At 40.7% G+C, this 27,433-nt stretch overlaps 1 protein-coding gene across 1 annotated transcript in view; it reads right to left on the bottom strand.

Moving 5' to 3' along the window:
- Positions 1-1,888: 1,888 nt before the first annotated feature.
- Rhogap102a (Rho GTPase activating protein at 102A) overlaps positions 1,889-27,433 on the bottom strand; it is a 30,623-nt gene continuing 5,078 nt past the window's right edge. The window contains exons 2-12 of the mRNA XM_076785170.1: positions 23,652-23,808; positions 22,514-22,630; positions 17,426-17,607; positions 10,484-10,699; positions 9,906-10,056; positions 8,989-9,179; positions 7,546-7,772; positions 6,660-6,771; positions 5,536-5,863; positions 3,857-4,142; positions 1,889-3,247 (exon numbers count right to left, since the gene is read on the bottom strand). Coding sequence (XP_076641285.1) covers positions 2,908-3,247; positions 3,857-4,142; positions 5,536-5,863; positions 6,660-6,771; positions 7,546-7,772; positions 8,989-9,179; positions 9,906-10,056; positions 10,484-10,699; positions 17,426-17,607; positions 22,514-22,630; positions 23,652-23,808 — 2,307 coding nt within the window. The 3' untranslated portion in view covers positions 1,889-2,907. The remainder of the gene's footprint in view (positions 3,248-3,856; positions 4,143-5,535; positions 5,864-6,659; positions 6,772-7,545; positions 7,773-8,988; positions 9,180-9,905; positions 10,057-10,483; positions 10,700-17,425; positions 17,608-22,513; positions 22,631-23,651; positions 23,809-27,433) is intronic.

Consider the following 27,433-nt stretch of genomic DNA (forward strand, 5'->3'; position numbering starts at 1 on the left):
CAGTATACGGTGACATTATATCAATGTATGTATTTTTGCAAGAAAAATTACGATTGACAGCGTAGAACTGCTTTTCAGTGTAATTGACTTGAACATTGCACACATTTTTATTTTATTTGAATCACAAGAGATCTCGTCATCGAAACAGCAATTATTTACCTTATTCTGAATGTTAGAAAATACTCAACAAAAATGGAGATTTGTATAAAGATCCAGTAGTCTGTCTACCAAGTATCATTCGATACTTATCTTCGTACACTCTTATGGCTACGTTAGAATTAATGAAGACTCAACACGATCGAGTCTCAAAAATTTTGTGCCCTTTTGATATGTATACAATTCGATTAATTACATTATCGATTTATGATTGTACTGCGAATTTTTATGCATTCGTTGCGTTCCAATTCCTATTTCGTGCAATCGATGCCGACATTTTCATTCTGCATAAAAATTCGTAGTCTGTCCACGTTCTCGATACTTTTTCGTTAATTATACACTACAATTCGACGTTTCTTATTTAAAAAAAGCCCCATTCCCTACAGAAAAATACAATTTTATTTTGACGTTGCAACAACGGGAAACCGATTGCCGTATAACATGGCTTCCTGAGAATCGTTTCTCCCCGTTCGTCGAACCTTGAAATTGGAGAAAGAAAAATGCTATAAATTATTCGAGCAATCAATTCCAGCATACATCTACGTAACCGCTGGGTTTGCTATAATTCCTCGCGACTCCACGTGTGCTTCATCGCATCGTTTTAATCATCCGTATCAATTAAGCGCTAGAAGCGAGCCACCTGTTTCAACGCGTATTAGCATAAAATATACAAAATCGAGCGAGAAGTTTGTTTGCACAGATTGTACTTGACCCCGTCGTTGACGCAGAAAGATTCTCTCGGAGATACGCTCGTCGCCCAGGCGAAACCACCGAGAAACGGGAGCAGAGCGGAGAAAATTCAGAGTACGTTTATCTTGGAGCTGGAAGGCATAACGAGCCTTAAAATCAACTGCTTTTGAACTATGCGACAGCTACAAAATGCTGGTCGTTGCTAGATTGCGGTCTCGTTGGAATTGGTCTTTCGCGGACCATTCGAATCAATTATTTTCTGATGCAACTGCAATGTAAACGTGCTCTATGGAGAACGAGAGAATCGTTTCGTCACGGAGATCGTTGCAAGCGCGAGGACGGTAGTCTAGGAACCAATAGACACCCCACGATACCGAGGACACGAATCCCGACGAAGGGATCGTGTCGAGGAACACTTTAGCCAGGCCACGCCTGATCGGCAGTGACTATGTTTCGCGGAGACTTCGATGATTGGACAGGACACGCGCTTGGACCTCTTTCCCGGCTATCTCCAGGCTCTTCTTCGAGTTTAACCTACTCGCAACCACCTTCGTAGAACGTTCTATTGTGCGAAATGCTCTTGAAAAACTCAGAATTAAAGTTCAATCGACGTGGACTCGAAAAAGATTTGATATTGCATCTCTAGAAATTTCTGATGATTGGCAATATTAGCGATCCACTTAAATTAGGAAACGTCCACTTTAACTTTTCTTTTTATCGATAAACTGCGGATCTTCATGCAAAATAAAATTTTTTGTACCGACTGCTACAAATAAAGGCCAAATAAAAATTTCTTTCTTTCTTTAATAATGTTCATAAGCTTAATAATGTTCATAAGACTAATACATTGATGTTCCTACATTTTTTAAATCTGTCGACGGCCTTGAATTGCAACTATTAATTTTTAAATGCATAAACTCCGCAGTCCATGTATCAGTGTTCTCTTAATTGTTAGCAACAATTTTCCTGCACGCTTCTAAAATACAAAAGTATTTTTACCAAAATGTGGACTTGGCTAGGCCAACAAATTTTAGACAACAAAAATGTGAACGAGTCAAGATGATCGGAAGATTATAAGAAACATATTTTTGAAGGTATTTGCAGTGGTTTATCGAATTATTAGAACCACACTGGCATACTCGTATTAAGACTTCTTCAGAATTTTTCGTCTTCCATCTTGAACTCGATTGTCTTCGAACATGATATACGAATTTGATGCAAGTAAATGCGAAAATAAGCTTAAAATTATTCTACACTGCACACGATTTTCGGAAACGGAGAAAATTGGTTGCGAGCGTGTTAAATACTTTCTTATGTTAATTTAGAATTTTAAAGCTTTACATTCTGCACTCTGTACATACGTTCTTATAAACGATCGAGATCGTCAGAGGATTGCTGTATATGTTGACTTGAATCAACACTTTCATTTTTATTTTCATACGCATCGAATGAGCCATCATCTTCTTGCTAATATGTTTGAACATATTACCTGAAAATTGTATTAATTCTGTACCAAACGAAACAGTATAAAATCGTTAAATCGTGTTAAATTTTTATTGAAATACACAATAAACCTTGCTAAAAGATCATTGAACCACTACCGTCGATAATAAAATACTCGATCGTTGATTTTAGATCGATACCATCAAGTGCATTAAGAGTTATCATTAAAAAATTTGATCTTGCAACAATGAATTCAAAAAGACATAAATAAAGAAACATGGGAGACACATGTTCCTACACCATACAATTTATGCTTCGTTTTTTGCGAGCTACACCTTTGCAATCCTCTAACAATTTCGACAAAAATAATTCACAACAATCGTCTTCATCGTCCTCATCATTGAACAACTCTCAACACCCAAGTTCTTCCACCATCAATTCCCCAGAAACACCAACAACAGACCCAACAGAACTCCACCACCAATTGAACACAAATACGAATCCACATAGCTTTCTCTCTCTCTCTCTCTCTCGACATCAACTCTTCAGGAACAACGGACGAAGAGACCCATCGAAGTCATCCAAGATTCGACCCATTCGTCACTGGAACGTCAGGGCTCAGAAGTACCCTTGCCTGTCCTTGGGCGCGCTGGAAATCAGCTCTCTTCGTTTCCAGACTGGTTGCACCGCGGCCCGTTGACTCTGTGCACCGGTCACCGGAGACGAAGAGGACATTGCGACCGATGACGACGGCGAGACCGTCATCGTGTTTTTACCCGCCAGGGTGTCGGAATCAGGGATATGACGCGTCTGATGCCTCGAGTCCGTGTAACGCCTCTTCGTGTACTTTTTACTGTCCGAAGAGGTTGCCGAAGAGCTGGATTTGCTTTGAGACACTGCCACCGCGGTGTCTGGTCTCGAGATGTGCAGCATCCTCTCGATGTCTGCGGTCTTCGACCTGAAAAAACAATTTCTATTTTACTTTCCTATAAAGGTTGTTCGTTATGTGGTACTTATGTGTGTAAAAGTACGGTGACCATATCGTTTTTTTTTTTCGAAGAAAATAGAAGACGCATGAGACATTGTTTCGTAATGAACGTTTTATGAAAGAGAAAGAAAAATTTCAACCTCCCGTGGGCGGTCTGTTGTGCGCCATAATTTAATTTATTAAATTCACAATGTTAAGAACAAAATGGCAATCTTGGAAAAAAAAGTAAATTCGAAAGATGGATAGAAAGGACAGAGACAGAACAGTGAAATAAAAAGACTGTCTTTCTGAACAGAGAACATATGGTCACCGAATATAGAAATGACCATGATCTGCCTAATCTTTGCCAAAGTAGAAGCGACTTGGACCAAGAAATACGAAATGTTATAAGGCCAGGTGATCCAATTGAATGACCCAATAGCGAACAATTTAGGCGAACGCATGCGGTACGTTGCCCCAGATTCACGCGGGGTTATCGAACTGGCCCGAATGTCAGTCTCGAATGCCGGACTGTGATTCGCCTAATTCCTGCAGCCGAAGACAGCGTGTCCGCATAGTCGAGAGGGCAAGGATTCTCACCTGAGGACTGCGCCACCGATGCTAGTGATACTGGGCGTGTATGGCGCTGCTGAGCTCCTCGAGGACTCTTGATTATTCGACCTGGTCACCTGGCGGACTTCGCTCGAGGTTGTGAAGGAAACCCTCTGAAGGACGGCTTGTTGGTCAGGTATGTAGGAAACGGCGGTCACTGCGCTGTCAGGGCTTGCTGGTGGTGAGGATGCCCAGGAAGGTGGTGAACTTGGGGCTTGGTCACCCGATAGGGTTGCTGATGAGCCCACTGCGCTGTCGCTGCCGTGCCTTCCACCTGGAGACACAGTTTCATAGGTAAGAATCGATGTAAACAGTCATCGTTGAGTTTGGAAATGATTCTGTTCGATTCTGCGTTTCACCGCCGCCACTATCATTTATTTTACGGGGAGGCTGGTTAGCCGAATTGATGTAGACAACGATCTTTCGTTTTTAGAATAATCCTGGTCAGACTATTCTGTTTTGAACCCCCTGCACTATGATTTATTCTACAGGGAGGCTAGTTAGTCGAATTTAATTAAATCTCCAGGAACGACGTCGACTCTTGGTTTCTCTCGGTATGATCAACGTTATATAATGTCACAGACGCTATCATAATATGACGATCAGACTGCGTATCTTTATGCAAAATAAAAATTTCCCACCTGATTTACAATAAACGGGAGTTCTATTCCACTTATGCACTTTTCCCTTGAATGCATAAAATCCATAATCTAATGACGATTAACACGTTGATTACCAAACACAATTCTCCAGAACTGTCGTGCAGGTAAAGTGATTTACAGAACGCAACTAACAATGAAAAACTGAATGTTCAAGCACACGGATTAGGCAGGCATTCTCCTGCGAGTCCGTCAAAATGACGGATTTTTTAGTACACTTCTTTGTTCAAATGTCACCACAAAAATCCGACGAAATCTGAATAAATTCGATCCTGTTATTATCGTAAAGGAATATACGCCAGTCTCGCGTTTAAAGGCTCGTTAAGTGTTAATTCTGGGGTCAGTATTTTAATTTTTAGGGAAACAGTGTTCTACAGGGTGTTCGACCACGGGTGTTCTACAGGGGAAAATTTAGGGGATGGTTCTCCATGACAATGTACGACGAAAATGAAGAATAAACAAATTGCGATTTCGGCTTCATTTTTTAATTGTTAACAATTAAAAATTGCCGTCTAAAATGCGGCAACCCGATCAACAGAGGTGTACATTGCATACGTCACAGAGGCATGCGACAGTCGCGACCCCGCGTGCGTCATAAGAAGTCACCTGGCAGCAATTCGGCAGAAATGCGAATTCAATCAACACGTATTTTCGGTTCTCTTCGAATTATTGGCTAAAGAAGTGTGTGACGTCAAAACCTAGCCATTTGGTGCGAGCGAGGACCCTCTTTGATACGTGACTGCCGCGCGCCTCTATGACGTAAGCAACGTACACCTCTGTCGGTCGGGTTGCCGCATTTTAGGCGGATATTTAAATGATAATAACTAGAAAATGAAGCCGAAATCGCAATTTTTTTATTCTTCATTTTCATCTTATATTGTCTTGGGGAACCTCCCCTTAAATTTTCTCCCACCTGTAGTCGAACACCCTGTATATGGTGGTCGTTTATGGATTAACTATTTTAGCAGAAATGACAAGGGTCCGATAGTGACACATGTGGTTAGCTACCTTCGCTGCAGCCGGAGATCGATCGCTGCCTCTGCCTCCTAGGAGGGACGATGGGTTGCTTCGGTGCTTCCTCGATGTAAGGAATGTCCGGATCGTCGAGGTTCAACGTGAACGCTCCGGACATTGGTATCGTTAGGCTAGCGGTGATTACCATAGGCGAGGATTTTCGCCGAGGATCCGCTGGATCCTCGCTCGATCCGCTGTCTACGCTGTTACTCCTGCCCTCTTCCTTTCTGCGGCTTCCGGGCCTCTTCGATCGCCGCGGCCTTGGACCTATGTCTCCACCTATGCCTGCTGTTTGGTGAAGACACTGTTCTCTTGTCCACACCTGGAACATATTCGTATCCAACTGCTTCTTTACCTGTTCCACAATTTTTCTTTTCATCGGAAAAACAGCATTGAATCTTGTCGGAAAAATAATGCTCCAATTGTTTTTCAATCGTGTTTAACACGTTAAGCGCCCAGCCCGTTTTGCTTGCCGTTCCGTTCAGGCCCAGACTCGGCCGTGTTAACGGATGATTTAAACAAAAATCCACAGCTTTGTTTACCTTTGTTGTTTCGATAAATTACATTGACTTTTTCCTATTATATTCTTTTTCTTAAAGCATTGACTGAACGAAAACCGATGTCCCCTAAACGAAATCTTTAGTCTCACAATCACTATGCAAGGTCAGACACGCGCGGTGCTGTAACATGAACCTAAAATCTGTGGCCGGTCCCTACCCGGATCCCTAGTATAACGTTACAGCAGAATATGCCATTACATTTGGGAGAGCCTATAAAATTATTTCACGCAAGAAACATTCATTAAACTTTTACAATTAACACGCAAATGAAAATGGTTAAAGTCGGAAAAACTGCTGGTCAAAAACGAAGACAGATTTCGAACAGTGTCATTGAGACAGTCTTAACAATTGCTACGCGAGAAGGCCACTCTTCACGGCAAAAATGTGATAAGGAAGGAGAGAAGTATTGCGAATCTCGGCAGATAGAGTGTCTCCTCGAAGGAAGACAATATTTTAGGTACGTGGGAGTTTGATGGCCTCGGTCGGACGTCGAACGCGTTAAGATAAGAGGGTCCGGCAACGACGCAGCGGTATCGCGTATCAATCTCGATCGATTACCTTTCTGGTCGACGTGGTCGTCCCGGCCGTGGTCGTTGTCGACGTCGTCAGGGTCTCCTCCACCGAGAATGTCTCCGCTTCGCTGCACGGGTCTGCTTCGTCTCCGCATTGTCTGCGAGGAAAAACGCACGTAACCTTCTGTTCACTTTTTCTTTCTCTTCGGGAACGTTTTCGAACCCTTTTTTTCTCTCCCCGACTGTCTGCCACCGGGATAGCATTGGATTTGAAAAAGCATAGAACGCGACCGCAGTGTCGTCTTTCAATTTACAATAATAATAAAACTTTTGGTGCAACGTTCGTCGAATCAATTTTGCAATGGATTTCAGTTTATGGGTTCGTCGATGTACCTTCGATCTCGTTTAAACTTTGCGAGACATTGGTGAAAATACATATTTTTTGACAATTAAATCTCTTCACTTGTCAAGTCTATCATTGTAACAATGAAACTTTCAGTAGAACGTTTTGCGACGAAACGCGGTTCGCATTCATTGAAAAGGGAGTTCTCAATGCGACGTAATTTAAATATTCATCACTCGCACAGCGGCTCTTCTTATGCAAAATGAAAGTTTTCTATCCGGATTGCAATAATCTAGAGTGAAATCAAATTTATTTTCTTTCTTGATACGTTCAATATAGGTTGAAAATAATATAACAGTATTTTTGAACTCTTCTAATCGATAATTAGAAAACTAGTCGATAATGTAACAATGAAGAAATACTGCACGAAATCGCGGTAGCGAGGCAGAGTAAATACACGAAGACAGAAAAGAATGCCATGATATCGAAGCAACGATACTCTCGGTATCGTACTCTCGGGAAGAGCGAAATTCGATGGAAGCAGGTTTGTTGAGGGGAGATAAAAAGAAGATGCTCGTAAATTACTCACTCCTCGGAGCGTCGAGAGAGGGCGAGATCTAATTCCGCTGGGTGGGTGTCCATCATGTGCAGGTAGACTTCGTCCAGAAGGGCGGCCGGCACCGTGAACAGCGTCGAAGCATGTTCCAAAAGCGCTCTGACCACATTTATTACGTCTATCCTCTCTTCGGCCCTCTCCGCAGACACCTCTGACCTCTGGCCTGGCTTCACGCAGTGGAGAATATTCGGTGCGAATACCTTTACGAACGACCAACAGCTTCAAACTTTATCCGCCTCATCAGGAACAATTAATCAGATCCATCGTACACAAATTGAACAGAAACATCCGTGCAGAGTGTTTCTTAAACGAGAACGTTCCGAAATGGACGTAACAATTGAGTTTATAAAATGCACTCTCTAAAATGGCAGACTAATAAAAATAATTTTCCTTTGAATTGTGGGAAAAATTATTAACGCGTTCGCTACCAGCTTTTCTTCTCTTGCTAATTTTCATTGTTGAAATGTTTTATTATATGCAACGTAGGCTCTTTATGAAATATTGAAACGATTTAGAAGAACAAAGTCGTAGAACCTCTCTGGATATTGTACTGCATACTATGATTTTATACAACAAAGTATACACAATTAATTTAACTATCTTTAAGTAAACTAGAAGACAGCGAACGTGTTAAACTATGTTATTCCAAGAGACGTGTTTCATCACAATTGCTAGAGATGTAGAAGAATTTGTTACAAAATTCCCAACGCTTAAGCATTAATTTTTAAGTGTTGTGGATTTTTGATCCACTTAATTCATGTACAAAACTGGTGTACATGTTTGTGGAAGATTACGTATATGTTTGTGGAAGTTTATGCAAATGTTAGAGAATTGGGCTGGTCGCGAGGTTGCAGTCTGACGATTAAGACCTAAGTTTAAGTTAAGAGCAATTTCCGTTCACAGTCTTCAGCCATTGACTTAAGATCCGTCTTGGTCTTGATCCGACGGGTCCTAAGTCTGTGACTAAACTTGTCACATTTTTTGCTCTGTATTATCGACATTATGAATTCTGACGCCAGAAACGTGCTTCAAGATTTTGGCTTTACTTCGCAGAGTATCAAGTCAAAATGTTGTTCAATTTGTAGCTGGAGATATTTTCTAGCGCGCGCTACTCTCGATTTCATCCAGAAAACTCATCCAATGGCATAAAAATGCTTGGATTCCACGGCATGCACATGATCCATTTATGGCCTACTTTTAACGCTTATATTACCAAATATCTGCATAATCTCGTCAGTTGATGACCAGCGTGCGCTATATTGAACCTTCCCCTTTCGAATGAGCCCTTTCCCAGTGAAAAATATTCTCATACAAGGACGAAAAGTTGAGGCAGGTAAAACTATTTTTCGCCTATTTTTGTCGGTAACGTGGTCACTCTACCTTATCGAGAATCTACGGAGTATTCAGTAAACTCACTGTGGCTAAATTGGTCGTGTCCATCTTGTTGCCCGGTACCCACTCGCCGGTGTCGTTCTTTTGATCCTCGCTGTTCGCCGCCACCACGCTGAGGAAGTTCAAAAGTGCCCAGAGCGTCTCGCGGTTCGGAGTGGGCAGCAGCTGAATGAGATGCTGAAGAGCTTCTTGCTGAAGCCGCCTGTTCCGGATCTCTGCAAGAAACAGGATCCTCTGAATGCCGCGGCCCGCTTGTGCGTCGGTCTCCGAATGAAAAACGATAATCGATCGGATTCCAAAGCTCGAGGAAAGTTGATGGAACGAGACCGTTATCAGTTTTCCTGGTGATCAATTACGGGAAAAGAGAAAAACGCGAAAACTTGATATTGGAACCATTGATCACTAGAATGTGGTCCCTGAAACGATCTATCAAAATTGAGAAACCTAGAAAATTAAGGAAGCGATTCGGGTTTATTATAATATTAATTTAAAATACGAAACTTGACATATTTCTAGTGAGAAATAATGCTTTATCAATTGAAAATATAGAATATAAAATAAAATACAGAAAATATAGACTTCACGTTGACGAATGATTCAGGAATAATTCTAGAAAATATAAAAATCCCTGTGATAAATTGAATAAGCGAGTACTAAGTAGAATAAGCTAGTGATAGGCAGACGTACGAATAGTTACGTCAGTACAAATCAATTGCACGTCCTAGTCCGTTGGATCTTACAATCACCCCGCGTGGTATGGGTTATATAATTTTCGTTTCACGATTAATCTCTGCCCCGATAGTACTATTACATCCTTCACGCGATCGCTTTGAATGACAACGCTGATGAAAGTCTCACTGGTATAATCTTCTTCAAAAACCTCCTTAGCATAAGCAGCTTTCAGATAGGTCGATTTTAATCTTTATCCAGGTTGACCTTACTTTGAGTGTGGACGAAGGCTTGGTACAGGTCCCTGCACAGCAGGGGGTCAGGCAGGTCTCGAAAGTATTCCTTCAATAGCGCTGCTACATCGTGGGGACACTGATCGGGGCCGATTTTTGTTTCTCGACCGCAATCGAAGTCCTCTCGCAACTATGAACACAGAAAATTCTTCTATGCTGTGTTGGTCACAATAAAACAATTCTTAATGCGTTCAAAATTCCGTCCAAGACCAGTCTTACAAAAAATGAATAAAAAGCTTCAGTTCCCTATCTCTTCTACAAGAAACTCTACAAGAGTCTTAAGTATCTCGATTAATTTTCTGTCTTTCTACGTGCTCCTTGAGAAATACCAAAAATCACACGTTCAACCAAGGATTAATACATTGGCCAGCACATCTGTGTTCTTTTTTCACTTGCTATAAAAGCATTCTTATGGCGCTAAAAACCGTGATATCGAATATCGAACGACAGAGCTTTTTATCGTACGAATATCGGGATGAGCTTCTTATTTCCTAATTAATTCAGATAGGTTTTTGAGTATTTCGATTTGGTTCCACTTGGAGTGAAATATAACCCACCTGTCTGACTCTCTTCTTCGAAGGCGACACCCGGAATACTCCAAGCGTTCGAAGACCCGTGATCTCCAGATGCCTGATGCATTGTCTGACTACTGCGGGTACTGCGTCCCATTCCCCTGGAGGCCCTCCCCCGCCGCTGTCACTGAGTTCCAGAACACCGGAATCGCTTCCGGTCAACGCACCCCCCTTCGAAGACAGAGACTCGCACGAACCACCCTGAAACACACGATTCCGTCATTTTATCCTTTTTGTACGAGCTGGTTTACATCGATTACTTCAATTACAATTCGCTCGGACGTTATGTTCCGTTCCAGATTAATCTCTTGAGTCGGTTCGCTTCAGAAGAATTTTGTTGTTAACCCTCATCCATTCATCCATCCATTCTTCCAACTTATTGTTAGACAGGATAAAAATGGTCAAAAGTTCAGTGTGATAGAAAGATAATTGAACTTGCGAACGTTTTCGTTGGAAACGAAAAATTGTGGTAAGATGAGACAAGATCAGGCTTATGAGACTAGACGAAATAAAAATACAACATAAAAATTATATGCATCAGTTGCAAGATATAAATGGAAACTTATTTCGTTCGCTAATAATTTTAATGCGTTGAAAATAATATATTAACATTTTCGAATTCTTCTAATGTTTCTAGTGTTACAAATTGCATCTATACGTTCTTGTCATAAGAGCATGAAAATGTTGTCAGCAAATAAGAAGCGTTGAAAAGCAAAAATAAATTGATTGTAATGTATTGTTATTGATGCTTCGTGGGTTCAAGGACAGTGTATCTGTATGACGAAACCTCAATAAATAATGTCAATCAATCAGACTATTTTATTCATAACTTAAATCTTTCTTTGACGACTCTCATTTATACCCAATACTGGACGTGATAATTCTATATTAATTCTAGTTAAATTATTTAACTGTTTCCCAATGTGCAACTTTCTATTATAAACGCCTAAAATCCTCGTGCCACTAATGACGATCATCCAACGCAATATTCGACTAATGAGCTGCTATAGTACTATCGCCAGCGTATTCAAAATCGATGGAGCTCGTCCGTCTCGGCCGAAAGTCTTGCAAAATTTCGGCGGGTTAATTAATCCCCCGGTTAAAACGAGCGCTCTCTCATCGTGGTTCTATTCGCGTCCCTCGATCCGTGACGTCACCGTCAGATCCGAGAGACGCGTGACGTCGACGGGAGCTGCAATGTTACGTCGTTCATCCCCGAGAGATCGCTTTAAATCGATCAATCCCGCCGGAGCTATTTAAGCGAGTGGCCTTTCATCGCGACACCGGGCAAACGTTCACCGCGGAACTTTATAAATAAGACGCACGTGCCTCCTGATCTAACTTTTGATTGAAAGGCGTATCGATTGGACCCGTAATAATTAAAATATTAAAACATTCACCTTGATCCATCCATCATTGCTACAGTTCAATCTGTCCCGGGATGTGAAATTGATAGAATAGTACGTTGCCTCTTTGAGAATAAAAATTGCGCCACCCATATGTAGTCGACATGGCAATTGACTCTTTTCACTCGAAGCTATTTCTCTGAAGACAGCTGTTTATTGGATCTTTATGCAAAATAAAAATCGTCTACATCGATTGCAAGGAATAGAAACCAAATAGAAAGATTTCTTTTTCTTTAATAATTTTAATAGATTGAAAAGAACGTGTCGATATTCTTGAATTCTTTTAAATTTCCTGCTACTGTCAATTTCACCTAGTCAATTCAGCTATAAATGTATAAAAGCCGCAGTCTAATCGTTACGTATGGCCTTTTCTATTTTGTTCATATGAAGTAGCGTGTACCATATATGAACAGTTACCAATTTATTAAACGCAAAGCCATTTAGTAATATGGAGGTTGTTCTGAATCATAGTACGATAAATTTTAGTAACGCCTCAGAGGAGATAGTCGAGTGTGAAGAGTTGACGTGGTGAATATTTGATCAATAAATTCGGGTGGATGAACAATCGGTAAATTTCGTAGCTTACGTATGAAGAGAATTGAAAATAGTAAGAGGAATTCTTTACCGAATCTCACAGGCTAGGGAATTAATTAAATAGTGGAGTGCCGAATCTCTTGTCTGACTATTGCGATCTGATTCTACTTGCACTACCAACGCGCAAGCGAAACGAATCAGCTTTTTGAAGCCGATATTTTGGAAAACAGGGGCCTGTATAAGAACGTTCTATATTATAAATTTTCGAATTATACTTTTCGCGTGGTAGATAGAATTCGAAATTATTTCCCCTTTGAGAAATATTGTGAGATAATCGTCTGCTTGGATCTCGCGGTGGTTGTGTTTCAGAAATTGATGTTTTAATGAAAATTTGTAACAGTAACAAACGAGATAGGTGGTATCAGAATAGTGAGCGCCCGAGACGTCACTTTAAATCACTCGAACGATCCCTCGGCTCGCCACCCACTCGTTTACACAAAGCGTTGCGTTCGACTTCACCACCGATCGGCTTCCCGGAAGTCGAGGGTGGCATTGTCGTGGCGGACGTCACAATAAATCGACGCTGCATCCACAGAGCGTGAATCACTCGTCTCCGTTACACCAGCGAAGTTCTATTTATAGAGGAAAGTTGATGAAAATTCACGAGTCCAACGTTTTCTCGCTTGGCGAATTTATCGGAAAATTTTAGCTCGATTGATTTTCTAAAAGCGATTTGTGATCCTATCGGTGATTTTAGAGTGATCTAAAAATTGTTCGAATATGATGAAATCGAGATAGCAAAGCGTTGGACTGAATAGAGTGGAAGGGATGCCCGTTTCGAATAGCTTCTCCACGTGTTTGAACAAATTACTCTGGCGTCGGACTATAAACTGAAAAATCAATACGCAACAGCGTAAACGTAGAGGGAGAGAAGTTAGACTGGATCGTGTAAATCAAGAGTCACAGGTCGAATCTTCGACTTTCTTAAAATAACGCAGGAACGTGATCAAAGTTCTCGCCATGGAAGAGCACGAGGTAAAAAAGAATAAAAGTGTTACGCGGCCAGGTGGCGCCGGTGCCTCTGAAACCAAAACATTTACTTCCGGTCGCGAAAGAGATTGCTTTCAGAAAAATAGAGTTGAAAAACGGTAAAAATAGAGAAACGCCGGGGTAATTTAGTGATCGACCCTATATCATTTTTATAGCGATAGTTTCGTAACTCATGGGGAGATTTGTATTTTTAAGCTCCTATTCACAGACCTAACACTTCATGACAGCTCTAGGATTCAACGATTCAAGGATATGAAATTATACAATCAAATGTTCAAATATACAACGATTCAAACATTCAAGAATTCAAAAATCCAAAAATTCAAAGATTTGAACTTTCAAGATTTCAAGAATTCAGTGGTTCGAGTATTCGAGGATTCGAAGATTTAAAGTTTGGAGGCCTCAACGATTCAAAGATTCAAAGTTCTAAGCTTTCAGAGATTCAAAGAATCAAGGGTGCAAATATTTAAATATTCAAATATTCAATGATTCAAAGATTCAAGAATTCAATGATTTAAACTTTCAAGATTTCAAGAATTCAGTGGTTCGAGGATTCGAAGATTTAAAGTTTGGAAACCTCAAGGATTCGAAGGTTCAAAGTTCTAAGCTTTCAGAGATTCAAAGAATCAAGGGTGCAAATGTTCAAATATTCAAAGATTCAAAGATTGAAGAATTCAAAAATTCAAATAATTCAATGATTCAAACTTTCAAAATTTTAAGAATTCAGTGGTTCGAGGATTCGAAGATTTAAAGTTTGGAGACCTCAAGGATTCGAAGGTTCACAGTTCTAAACATACACAAATTGAAAGATTGAAAGTTCTAAGCATTCAGAGATTCAAAGAATCAAGTGTTGAAATATTCGAAGGTTAAAATATTCAAAGTTTCAAGGGCTAACATATTCAAAGATTCAAAGATCGAAATATTTAAATATTCAAAAATTCAAAAATCGAGAAACTAAAAGATTCAAACTTTCAAAATTTCAAGAATTCGAAGGTTCGAGTGTTCAAGGATTCGAAGAATTAAAATTTCAAAGAGTCAAATCATCGGAGATTCCCAGATTCAGTGTCTCCACGCTTCAAAATTGTTACGCACAGGATCGTCGAAGAATCATTTATCCTCATTTCCCTGATTATTTGGAGGGTGCAGTGAACGTGACGTCAGGGTCGCCCATTGGCATTTAATTGGCGAGTAACGTTAGTTAAATCCGGTAAGAGGATTTGGCAAAGAGGCGTGTTCACGAACGTGGTGTGCGACGGAATATAGAATAAACGGCTGTTCGCCGGCGTATCGTTCTGACGTATCCGTCAAAAAATAACCACTTGCGGCTCGGCTGGCCGACGAGGGACGTGCCGAGTCTTGCGCGCAAGTGGCCATCGATAAACGCCCTCGCCCTAGCCATCATCATGCTATCCGCTATCCGACTATCCGCGGGCACTGTGACGCAACCGATGACGTCGTTTATGATCGCATTCATTATCGCGACCGGTGTCCGTCACGCGACGCGCATTGCAACTCGGTTTCTCGCGGTTTCGCGCGTTGGATCAACGCCTGTCCTCCTCCATTCTCGAATTTTCCATCGCGTTTGATTCATCTCTAGATCATGATCAGAAAGCCTTTGAATATTTCATCTTTTTTCGTCGGATCTTCTCTAGGATCCCTGCGTGAGCATTGTCGAGTATGCATATTTGAAAATCATGCTCGTGCAGAACAGGATTACAGTGATTGATTTGTTAGAATCGCTTGATTCTTGATCTAGCCTCTTCGCCGAACTAGTGATTCTACGTTGAAACAATAAATTATTGATTTATAAATAAAATCGTTGTTAAATCGTGGTCGTTAATGTAGGTGCATTATTATTATAGTCGATAGGTAAATGATTAAAGCTATTATTATAATTATTTTACATTTGAATAATTAAATCAACAAGGTCACGATGTCCATTAAACGTTCACGAAATGGTCCCCTACCAGCAATTTGTTTTCTCATACGTGTCCGACCATTAATTTGTCAAAGAAATTTCCTATATGCGTGGTGCTATTCATTCTCCCGGCCCATCGAGAACCTGACAGGCAGAATTTACAGAGGAACCGTGCACCACACATAAAAATACAAAAACCACCATTACAATCGGCCGACTCGCGCGTCATCGCTATGCTTAGCGTATTTCATCTAAAAAAAAGCATAGCCGCGCGACTATTCGTGTAATGCATCTATTCTCGTCGTGGCCATATTTCTGAACGGCCGAACGAACGGACGCTGAAAATTTCGATCGGGACAAGTCTAGAGAGCGTTTCGCGCGCAGATTAGTTAACGTCAATCTAAAACAGGTGACTCGGATTTCCAGGGGCGGCGTGGGCGGGCTCTACCCTCCGCCCCTCTCTCTTTTCGTCTCTCCTCTCTCCTCGCGAGTAACGAGCGCCGAATGAGAGATCTCGGCTTGTAAATCGCCGACGGTGGTTTTTCTACATTTTTTATCGCGCGTAATTCCTGCGAGGGATCCGTTTCGAAAGGACGACGGTCCCCGGCTGCCAAAATAAACCTTTTCTGCCACTTTGTTGCCGTGCCCCTGAGAAATCTGCGCCATTCTGTCGTTTCCGATTTAATTTCCTGTTTAGACGCTGCTAAGACGCGAATCCTTGTGCCATCGTAAATAATTATTCATGGAAGTGTTTGTAGATGGATGAATAAAGTGATGTTTTTTATTTCGTGGATTCCATTTTGAAAATATCGTTTTTGCTAATCGAAGAACGTGTAGGCGATTGTGAACGGCACTTGAGTCGAGTGTCTGACCATTCCCGACTGTTTCTACTTAGAGAAGTGATTAGGAAGCTCGTGGAGCGGTATGGAGTCATTCATTTTTATTTAAATCAGTCTGATGTAAGCTCGATCACTTTACCAGACTGGTATTGTTTTATTAAGATTAGTATGTCCTGTCTGTTGCACGAGGACATATCTGATTTCTGTTTCTTATTTGCTTGTTTGGCTGACTATATTGTACAGGAATATAAATTACAAGAGAAACTAATAGAGAAAAGATGAAAATAATACGATATTGTATGCAGACGCAAAGACTGGCTCTAGAAAGTATTTCAAAACGTATGTTGTTTTTTATCTTCGATGTATATTTTTTTATTTGTGTCTCACTTTGAGTTTGCATGTTACTGATACACATTAAAGAACCAGTATATAACAATAACTATTACAACTTGGAGCAAGTGAGCCGGAGGAGGTTTATATACGACGTCCATGTTCGTCCGATCACACGCGCACCTATACTACTTAACCGCTAAGTTTCAGTAGTACAAGCCTTCATATAAAACATTCTGACGATCAACATTACCACCTAACGATGAACATGACACGCAGCCAAATCAAAGTTTAACCTACATACTAAATAGACTGCGGATTTTATGCATTTGTGACAACAATGAGTAGACCAAATGTAAAACAGTAAAAACATTTAAAAAATTTAAATATACCTTTGTATTATTTCTTACTTATTTAAATTGTTAAGAAGAGTAATCTATGCAGCTTCTGTAGCACGAAAGTAATGCAGACAATTTTGATTTTGCATAAAAATCCGCAGTGCAATAATAAACATGATCAATATTCCTTAGTTCATTAGAAGAAGTCTTATATTTCGTAAAAACGTATGAAACTCATTGATCACTCTTCTTCTTTTCACATGATTGGGAACATACAGCTCAGCCAAATACCACAGTACAATAAAAAAAAAAAAGAGCTGGGCAACTCTTCGGCAGCCCTAACGAATGTACCCAAATGGTTCCAACTAAGACATTTAGGCTTTCGATAATCGAAAAGTCAGAAGAAAATTCGTCGTGCGTCATGCCCATCGTTTATCGCACGAATAAACTCGTGGCTCCGTTTCGCCTTGTTCATCAAGTTGTCTGACATAGGCGAGGAGCAATCTACTTACCTCATCGGTCTTGGCTGCCACGGTGGGCTCGATGAGGCTCGTGAAACTTGTCCTGCTCCCGTGTCTGCTGCTCCTTGACAGGCAGCCGATGTCGGCGACCTCGCCAGCGGCGATTCTAGCGATCCTATCGTTCTCCAAACACTGTGACAACGGTATGCCAAATACCATGCCCCCCGTCGAATCTGAAATGCAGAACCGAAGAATTTCATCGGTGACCCGCTTTTCACACGGAACGACAATTTTCCTTCACTCGAGTACGCAACAAAGATTCCAGCTTAATGCTTCACCCATTCTTGCTTTACCCTCGAACAAATTATGCTCCAAACGGAAAGTCAGAATTTAAAGAAACACATTTTATTTGCAGTTTCATAGTAAGTAAAAATTGAAAATGGGTGAATTTTTTCACTGCGAAAAATGTTCTCGATTGATTTTCAAAACAATCTCAAAATGCAACGCCTGGACAGGTCCTAGTGAAACGCATAAAATTTTCGATTACAACGGAGCAAGTACATAAACCAAGAAAATAGACGAATCTTCGTCCTGAGATGAAATAAAAGTGTTTCGAGACAATTTCGATTTTTGTGAAACTTAAGCGAGGGCTATGCGAAAACCTACTTTGCACATAAGTTTCATAAAAATTGACTGGCATAATATGTATTCTCTTGTCCGTACGAATTTCTCAAACCATAATCCAACACACACTTGGACACCCCAGACGACTCATCGAATACAAAATGAATTCAGCATGAAAACGTAATTCACTGGAATTATAGGTTTGCAACGTGTTGTGCAAGAGGTACTAACTGTCCCAACCCGCATGACAGCACATCTCTCGGTGAAGACAAGTGAACAGCGCGGAAAATGTGTTCCACTCCGGAAAAGACACGTGTGCGTGGCTCGCGTGGCACGAACGCGGTCTAAAAAGAGGACGTCATTTAAGTGACGTCCCCTCGTGTGATCGAACATGTCAGAGTTTCGCGTGGCCGACGCTCTCTCTCTCTCTCTCTCTCTCTCTCTCTCTCTCTCTTTCTCTCTGGCTACGTAGTCGGGCCGTCACGAAGCCAAGCTAAAAACCGAAAGGCAACAAACCGTGTCTCTATACTGGTCCGATTATAGACCACAATCTGGGCCATCCCAGCCTCTCCAAACGAGCTCCCTCTGATCGTGGAACGTCGGCCACTCTCAGGAGGCGACAATGGATCCGAAGAGCCAGTCTTTTCCTGGAACTCCCGGTTACATGGACACTTTTCCTCATCTGCCCCATTTTTCATTTTTCTTTCACTCACCCGGTCTAAAAATTGTCAATTCCCCCCCCCCCCCCCCCCCAAATCTTTACACAATTCTGTAAACTTAAGCTGCACATCAACATTCAATATCACTATGATATTTTTCCTCATCTGCCTCATTTTTCATTTTCCTTTCACTCATCCGGTCTGAAAATTGCCAATTTCCCCCACTGAAATCTTCACGCAATTCTGTGGAGTTTAGCTGTACATCCATGTTGAATATTTTTACATTTTTCCTTATCTGTTTTATTTTTCTTTTTCCCCCACTCAGTCAGGTTATAAATTGCGAAATTCTCCAAAAAAATCTTGACGCAATTCTTTGGACTTCAGTTGTAGCTCAGTATTGAATATTCTTATATTTTTCCTCGTTTGCCTTATTTTTCGTTTTCCCCCACTCACTTTGGATATTAAATTTCCAATTTCTCTCAAAAAATCTTCACGCAATTTTGTAGACTTTAACTGGACGTTTAAATTTTATCTACCGGAACGGGCTTTTCAATAATTGTGCTGTACCAAAAATGCTACTGTTAAAAATCTTTCACACAATAATCCCAAACGAAATTATTAGATTGCGCTACTGAGGGTGACTTGTTGGTTTATAATTGAAGTTCCTGTTGCTGGTGAAGGATCTATTAAAGGAGCCTCAGCCGTGGGCCACAGACTTCCCAAAAACTATAGAATAATCACAGGTAGGTAATGTGATAATGAAAGTTCAATATTTTATCGACAATTTTACGCTCTTCCTTCATTTCCCCCCTCTCACTATGTGAACGATTAATTTTCCCCACTTCCACCCGTTCTTCTCTAATTGTCTCTAATCTTATTCTACAGAGCAACTAGATATATTCGATGTAGCAAACAACACATTAGGAATAATTCTGGTACAAAATTCTGATCAGATGAATTCGCTGTTTGATCGAACGTCTTGACAATAAGATCACGGAGACTTAAGGAGACAGAAGGGACCGATGGACCACGCGTCTCTACGAAAGTGTACAAAGAAGGGCCACCAGAATGGTCTTACACCGGCCAAACGAGATTTGGCAAACGACGAGCGTGGCGCGGGAAATTGTTTCAACGGATTTTCTCGAGTCTTCTTTGATGCTCGCTCGCGCGCGCCACTGCGGAAACGTAAACTTCTCAGGAAACGAAAGAGACTCGATCAAGAATTCCTGGCACTGTAGTCATCGTCATTTGCTACTTTGTCGCGCACACTCACTAACACGGTAAATTTACCGGATAGAGGAAACACGTCGACTCTTAGCGAATACATGAACGACTACGCGCGCTACTTCGAGCAAACGATCCCCTAAATTCGTTTCCTAAGGGAACATACTTTCTCGTTCCGTTCAATTTTTATATAATTTAGCACGACGATGCTAAGAAGATTGTGGATATTTTCGGAGAATAAAAATTGTCTGCGTTGATTGCAAAAATCACAAGCCGAGCGAAGAATATTTTCTCTCTTCATCAATCATTTTAATTTAACTCAGGAATATTATATGAACATCCGAGAACCCTTTTAATTGGTCGACTGTTTAAAATCTTGTCGACCCATTTTTATCATAAATACAAAAATTCCGCAGTCTAGTTACGAGTAACCAAAGACCTTCTCTTTTTTTAGTAACGTCGTGGTTGCATCAGAATACGCGAAAAAGGCTAATAAACAAATGGACGCACGGCAGTCGGGCAACGTAAACGCAGCAAAGAAATGCGCGTTGCTTCCTTGAGAAACGCGAGAAGGGTTTCCGGGGCGATGCAATAAAATGGAAATACCGGGTCCAGTTGCATCGCGATCAATCGTGTTACAGGCGGCTTTACGGCTCGCTGTAAACGGGACGGACCCGAAAACCGTGTGATTTATGGCGGGACAAAGCCAGAGAGGTGTTTCGCCGCGTTTCAAACGGTTGGTCACGGGCACAAAACGATTTTAATGGAAGCCGCGTCGATACCGGTTCGAGGGGTTCCGTAAAACGGTTCTAAACACGGTGAACGGGGTGAAGGGGGTTGGTTCCATGTTCCGGATCCAGTTTGACGTCCGGTGGTCCCCGTGGCCCTCGTACCCACAAGTTACCGCAAATAAACTCGGTATATGCGGAAATATGCATCGCCACCAAGCACCCCGTCGCTAATTTTAACCCGTGAAATTGTGTCTCATACCAGGCTTCACGATCCCGTTCCTGCTGGGAACTGACTGTGCTCGCACATGACGGATTGGTGCATTTTTCGATGTGTCACTTGCATGTGCATCGTGGGGAATGCTACCCTAAATTGCAAGATAGTGGAAGACTCCGTTTTTGCGATACTCAGGGTCGAGTGGACTCGAGAAGTTGGAAGATGGAGTTCAAGGACATTTAAGAATCACGTGCGATGATTTTGGACTATTTTTGAGAATACCACGTGGTTATACAGGATTTTTAATGAAAGCGTCAGGCAACCTCTGTTTTCTTCTATTTTATTGATCTTTGAAGGGTGACAACATTCCTCGAAGGTTAATACTTGTCATTTTATTATTTTGTACTTTCGAGAAACTGTATCATATGAGTACTAATAATCAAAGTCCGAATTGCGAAAAAGTTGCTTCAAATTGATGGTCTTGTCGCTGTGCATATAATGTGTAAATTAAAATTAGAGATTGAAATGGTCTTGAATAGAGAAGCAGGGATAATATTAGGATTGTCTGGTCGTGAGAAGTAGGAAGTCTTTGCTCCCGATTTATGCAATTGTTAAGCCAGGGAATTAGAAACGAGGAAGAGAGAATCCGAGCAACACCAAAATTTGTCCCAACGATAATATTTGTGTTTCCTACAACGTCGACTAAATCGAAATACATACGTGTGCATGCGGGCATGTCGTAAACGCATAAAATGATAGAGTAGCCTCCTAACAAACTTCAGCAAACAGAATCGCACCTGAAAATAGCTGGGCTAGTTATTCTCCAAACAAATAATCGAACCATAAATCTGCGATCGGTAACTGTGCCGCTTTCCGCGCATTAAACTACGCACTTAATTCACCGCATTTAATTATTTACTCTATATCCAGTGAATTTCTATTGCGGCGCCCCGATTGGCATTCGAAAGGAGATGGCGAAAGTTTATTGCACGTTTGTTGTTGTCCGCCGCAGTCTTCTGAGGATTTTAAGACTTTCAAGGAATTTCTGAGACTTTTTAGGCTTTCCAGGCTTTCAAAGCTTTCAAGACTTTCAATACTTTCAAGGTTTTCGTGGCTTTCAAGATTTTCAAAACTTTCAAAATTGGCAAGGCTTTCAAGGCTTTCAAGATTCTCCAGACTTTCAAGATTTTCAAGACTTCCAAGATTGTCAAGGCTTTCAAGACTTTCAAAGCTTTCAACACTCTCAAAGTTGGCAAAGCTTTCAAGACTTCCAAGAATTTTCAGGCTTTCAAGGCTTTCAAGATTTTCAAATCATTCAGGACTTACTATTTTCAACACATTCATGGTTTTTAAGAGTTTCAGGGCCTTCAAGACTTTCAAGACATTCAAGCTTTTCGAGGCTTTCAAGATCAAGGTTAGGACAAGGCTTTGGTAGGTCCTTTCAATACTTTCAAGATCTTTAAAACGTTGAAATTCTCCCGACGTACAAGATTTTCAGGACTTCTTAACTTCAAAATACCGGACGGAACCCGCCAAGGTTTCACAACCTCCGAACTTTTCCTCTTTTTTCAAATCGATCCAAAGTTATTTTGTCTGGAGTATCAACAAGAAAATCAATTGACCCTCAATATTTCCCTACCCTTTAACAAAATTACGCGATCAGCAAGTGTTTACACCTGTCACTCACCTTTCTCCTTATCATCCTTCCCCTTGTTGTCGAAGAAACCTGTGGTGAGAGCTTTCCTCTTCAGCAAAGGTGCTCTCCTCTTCGGCTTTGTAGTAATAGAGGTACCGCTCAGGGATTCTATGAACAAAACAACGATACGAAACGAATTAACACCTTTCATGTGTTACCGCGGCGCTTAAACATCAATTATTCTTTCAATCGACAGCTATCGATTCGGAGAACCGCATTAATAGAATCACGTTCCAATAAGAAATCTCTGTGCTCTCTTTTCTACATTGTGGTTTCATTGATTCACTTCCGCTTTGATACGGAAGCGGAACAAAGGAACGCAGAACGGATCGGAGAAAATGGGACTCGATGAAACGCGATACCGTTCTTGATTGTTGAATAACGTTGACGATCGCGAATGAAGGGGAACTGAATTTACGTAGCCTATTGGGAAATCAATTTTGCTATACTTGCATCGAGTTCAACATTTTCAAACAAACCGATAGCCAACGCCAACACTTTGCACTCGAATGGATATTTTCAAGTTCCATTAAAAATTACCATACTGTAATTGAATCAATTTTCACACTAACAAATTTGTGTGTATTTAGAATGCTATATTAAATTGCTAAACATTTAATCTTTTGATCGTCTATTTTTCTACGAGTTGGATTCTTGGACATTTTCCTTATGAAATAATAATTTTAAGGATTGATGAATTATTAAATATCGGAATTGAACGAAGGAAAATATGCGTTTAGTCAAAATTTGTTCTTCGTATTATTTGAAAGTAAGAATTTATTCACTGGCTCAGCAGTGATATTCGTCTGCAAAAGATTAAGTGCAGTACAAGTGGACGCACTTAATTAGATGAGCATAATGGAAAAGGTCGTGCGTAATGAAAATATTCTAGGAGTCTGGGGTGAAACGTTCAGATTCTACAGTTGACATAATTTCGAGTGCAGAGGACCACGAATGAACGTTTTCTTTGATGCATCGTGGGTGTAAAATACGTTTAGCATTTGCAAAATACAAGAGGGTTGAAAGAGTAGGAATAAAATAAATCTTTGAATGAATTGTCTCATTTTTGTGGAATTTTTAGTGACAATTTTTAAAGGATTGAAACAACGAAAACGTTGAAAGTACTCACCGCTGGGCGGCCTAATGTGAACTCCCAAATTCAGGGCCTGAAGTTTCGCGACTGCTACCTTGCAAAGCACCTTCCTCTCGATTTCTGATAGTGATCGCAATGGTGTATTGTGCAGGGTAACTCGTCGCCCATTGGTCCCCGCCCAGGTGCACTTTCCCTGAAACATAATATGCTCTGAGAACTTTCTCTCGTTGCAACGTTCCCGCATTATGTGTCAAAGATTAACTCACTACAGATTGCTATAGACATTCGTATAACGTGGCACAGAAAGTGTCTTCGAAATGGCATAACACACGCGCTGCTTTCAAAATCGAACACCTACATTTTCACAGTGCAGCAGAGCACAGTCGTGAACAGTTTATATATCTTTTTCTCTTGCGCAATTATTCTATAATTTGCTGTTCCATTTAAATTATATTCATTTATGAACTCATAAAATAAATCTGCTCTAGACCAGAAAAATCCTTATCTGAATGAATAACACCGACAATAATTCGTCTGAAATTATTACTGCGCTCTGACATTAAATAAAGGCACATTTAAAATATCCATCAACAACGAGTATGATTTAACGAACAAATAATGCTGACATTCAATAAAGACACGTTTACAACAGCCCTCGCCAAGCTTTAATTGAGGAAAATTAAATGCAGGAAAATTAATTGACATTTCATCCGCGGTTTTGGTGTTCCCCCGTTGTTACTTAGTTAATAAACGATTCCAGAAAGTTCCGCGCGTTGTTTCCCGTCCTCGTGGGCAATTACTGACACGAGCTGCCTGGCTCGAAACAAATGGTTCCCAATAAGTTAGCCTTTGCGGTCTACTTTCCTCGTTCGAAACGCAATTACAAGGAAAGCGAAGTGAAAATCGGTTGAAAAATTAATCGTGAATTTATTCGCGGCGAAAGTTTCAAAGTGTTTCGAACGTTCGATTCCCGCGGATGTAATTGCGGCGCATTCCTGTAAATCGTTTCGTATGCTCGATGCGAATGTCGTCGGAAATGTGGGGAACGGGAAATAAGCTCATTAAACTCGTAAGCGTGCGAACTATTATAACGAATGGACGAAAGCAAGCAACGTTAAGACCTCGGCGAAGGTAGATTTAATTAAAACTTCTCTGAGCGGAAAGTTTTGATTACGATTCGGTTGCGCGGTCCGTTGTAAACGTTGTCAAACGCGTCCGACAACATTGCATCGTAAAAATTATTTATTTCGTCGAACGAACAATCAGGTTGCTACCGATTCTTTTTCATACCGTTCGCAAACAACATTCCCCTGGAATGATAGAACATGATATTTCACCGAGATGAACAAAGTTTCGACGACGCGAAATTGAAATTTCTGGTTATTTCCAGCCGTCTCGATTACCAGACAGCACGGAAAACAACTGACAGAGACATTACGTACGTACCTACGTTATATTTTCACGTGTGTCCACGGGAGATATGTTTACCAACTTCCCTGTCGTTTTCGTCAGCTAAATTCTGCGACAACAGACCGCTGGTGGAAAGCGGCTTTTTTCCGTTTGTAACGCGAAACAAACGGTTTACGCTTGTCTACCGAAAATTGTTAGGCGTACCAGGCGTCGAAACGGCGATGAAGTTCAAGCAGAAGCGATTGTGTCGAAATTGTGACGCGGAGGAATTCTAGATGACGGCAGAGGCGAGCGACAAGCGTGACATTATTTTCCTGTCCGGAATATTTTCATGCTCCAAGAAATGGCGAAATAAAATATTCCACGGCAAAGTATATCTATAGAAACGTACAGAGTACAATCAACTACAATATTTGAAACAAACAAATTAATTGTAACAAAATAATCATAATGAAATCAAGGCGTGGGCGTATTAAAAATGGCGCCACAAGAAGATTGGAACTTTCGTAACCGTATCGACAACAATATAGCTGCAAAAAAAAAACGACAAAATGAAATCGTTTACAGCAATACACATTTTGAAAAAAGTAGCCTCTATAACAAGAATTGAAGTGAACAACTTTCTTGAATTGAAGATCAAGGATTTAAATGCTACAAGGACATTTTCTGAACGAGACAGTGTCCAAAGAAATTGAACAGCGCGTGATTCTTCGTGTTGAGTTGAACAACGGTTAGGAGAAAATTAATAGAATACAATATTGTGTGGGATGATGACGTGCAACAGGGATCGGCGATTTCAGGATCGTTTGGATGTTGTTTTCGCGCTCGACCGAGTGTCCCCGGAAGATTCGCTGCCTCTGATGTAATGAATTGGCTCCCCGTCAATTTCGAATTCAAATATTATCGAGCGGCATCCTCGCTCGGGGACAACGATGTCCAATAATTTACGATCGTACGATTCCCGTTTAACCGTTTCAAGAACAACGCGCAGAGCCCGGCTAATTTATCGCGATCGCTTCCTGGATTCAGTATATTCGCCGAATACCGAGGCTTCGACCCTCTTTATCGTCGCAATTAGTCTAGACCACCACCCTTGTTATCATACTGATTGGGAAACCAGCGAGATATAGTTCTGGAATTAGAAATGGGAATTGCCGCGTTGATATCTTCCTTCCGAGAACTCGCTGTTAATTATTATTAAACTGCGGATATTTGTGCGAAATAAAAACTGTTTGCCTCGTTAACAAGTAACAGGGGCCAAGTAAAAATTCCTTTCTTCTTTTAATAATGTTAACAAGCTGACACCGATACGTTAATATCCTTAAATATTTTTAATCTCTTCGTTGCTTCAAATTGCAACTACTCATTCTTGTCATAAATGCATAAAATCTAATTATTATACAAGATGTTATAAAATTGAACGGGCAAGTCCCGATAATAGAAAAGCAACACGGAACGATGGTAAAAATGTAAATGGTAATGGTATCCAGACAAAGTCATAGAACAATGTTTTTTTAGAAGATGGAACACAGATTTCTGCAAATAATTAATTTTGCAGAGGGAAGATCGTGTTTCAAAGTAACAGAGCACTGAGTATATAGGTTATTCCAGAATTGATCGGACAAGTATCAAGAATATTAAGTAGAACAATATGTAATAAGAAGAAGCATAGATTTCTGCAAGTGGCTAATTTTGCAGAGCGAAAGAAATAAATAAATGCAGTGCAAGATAAACGCGCTGGAGTACCAATTTCTGTAGAATTGGAACGCGAGCATTTAAAATAGCAACTGCACTCAAAACCAATATTTCTATCGTAAACTATTTCGACTTACGCTTGATTGTGTCAAGATGCTAGTTGCATTGTGCAGGTGTCGTTGACAGATCGGATTCGCAATCCCTACAATGTCAGAAACTGTATACAACCGAGTAATGAATCCCAAATGTCGGATCGGTTTGTTTCTAATGGTCTTCGTCTTCGAGTATATTTTTGTGTTTCATTCTCTCATCGTAGGACAACAAACTGTGCAAGAAATGTAACACGGTTCAAAGGATCAAAGCTCATGCTCCTGTTCTTCTAATAAGAGCCTCTACAATCTCCAATTATTTTCGTCGTTCATCCTCTTACGGAACATCGATCAGCTAGAATAGAACTTCCAACAATTTATCAAGACTCATTTCAAGATGTCTGTACAACAACAACAACAACAACGAATTTAGGTTCTCAGGAACATGACACAACGATCAGGAATTGCAACCAATCTGTGCTAATCGCAAGTGTCCCATTCTGAACGTCACAAAATGGTGAAATGTCCTCTTACAGGATCTCAGACAGTTAGAACAGAACTCCCAATAATTGATCAAGACTCATTTGAAGACATCTGTACGACAACAATGAATTGACATTCTCG

Source organism: Halictus rubicundus, chromosome 3 (genome assembly GCF_050948215.1).
Source record: "Halictus rubicundus isolate RS-2024b chromosome 3, iyHalRubi1_principal, whole genome shotgun sequence".
Classification (NCBI taxonomy): Eukaryota; Metazoa; Arthropoda; class Insecta; order Hymenoptera; family Halictidae; genus Halictus; species Halictus rubicundus.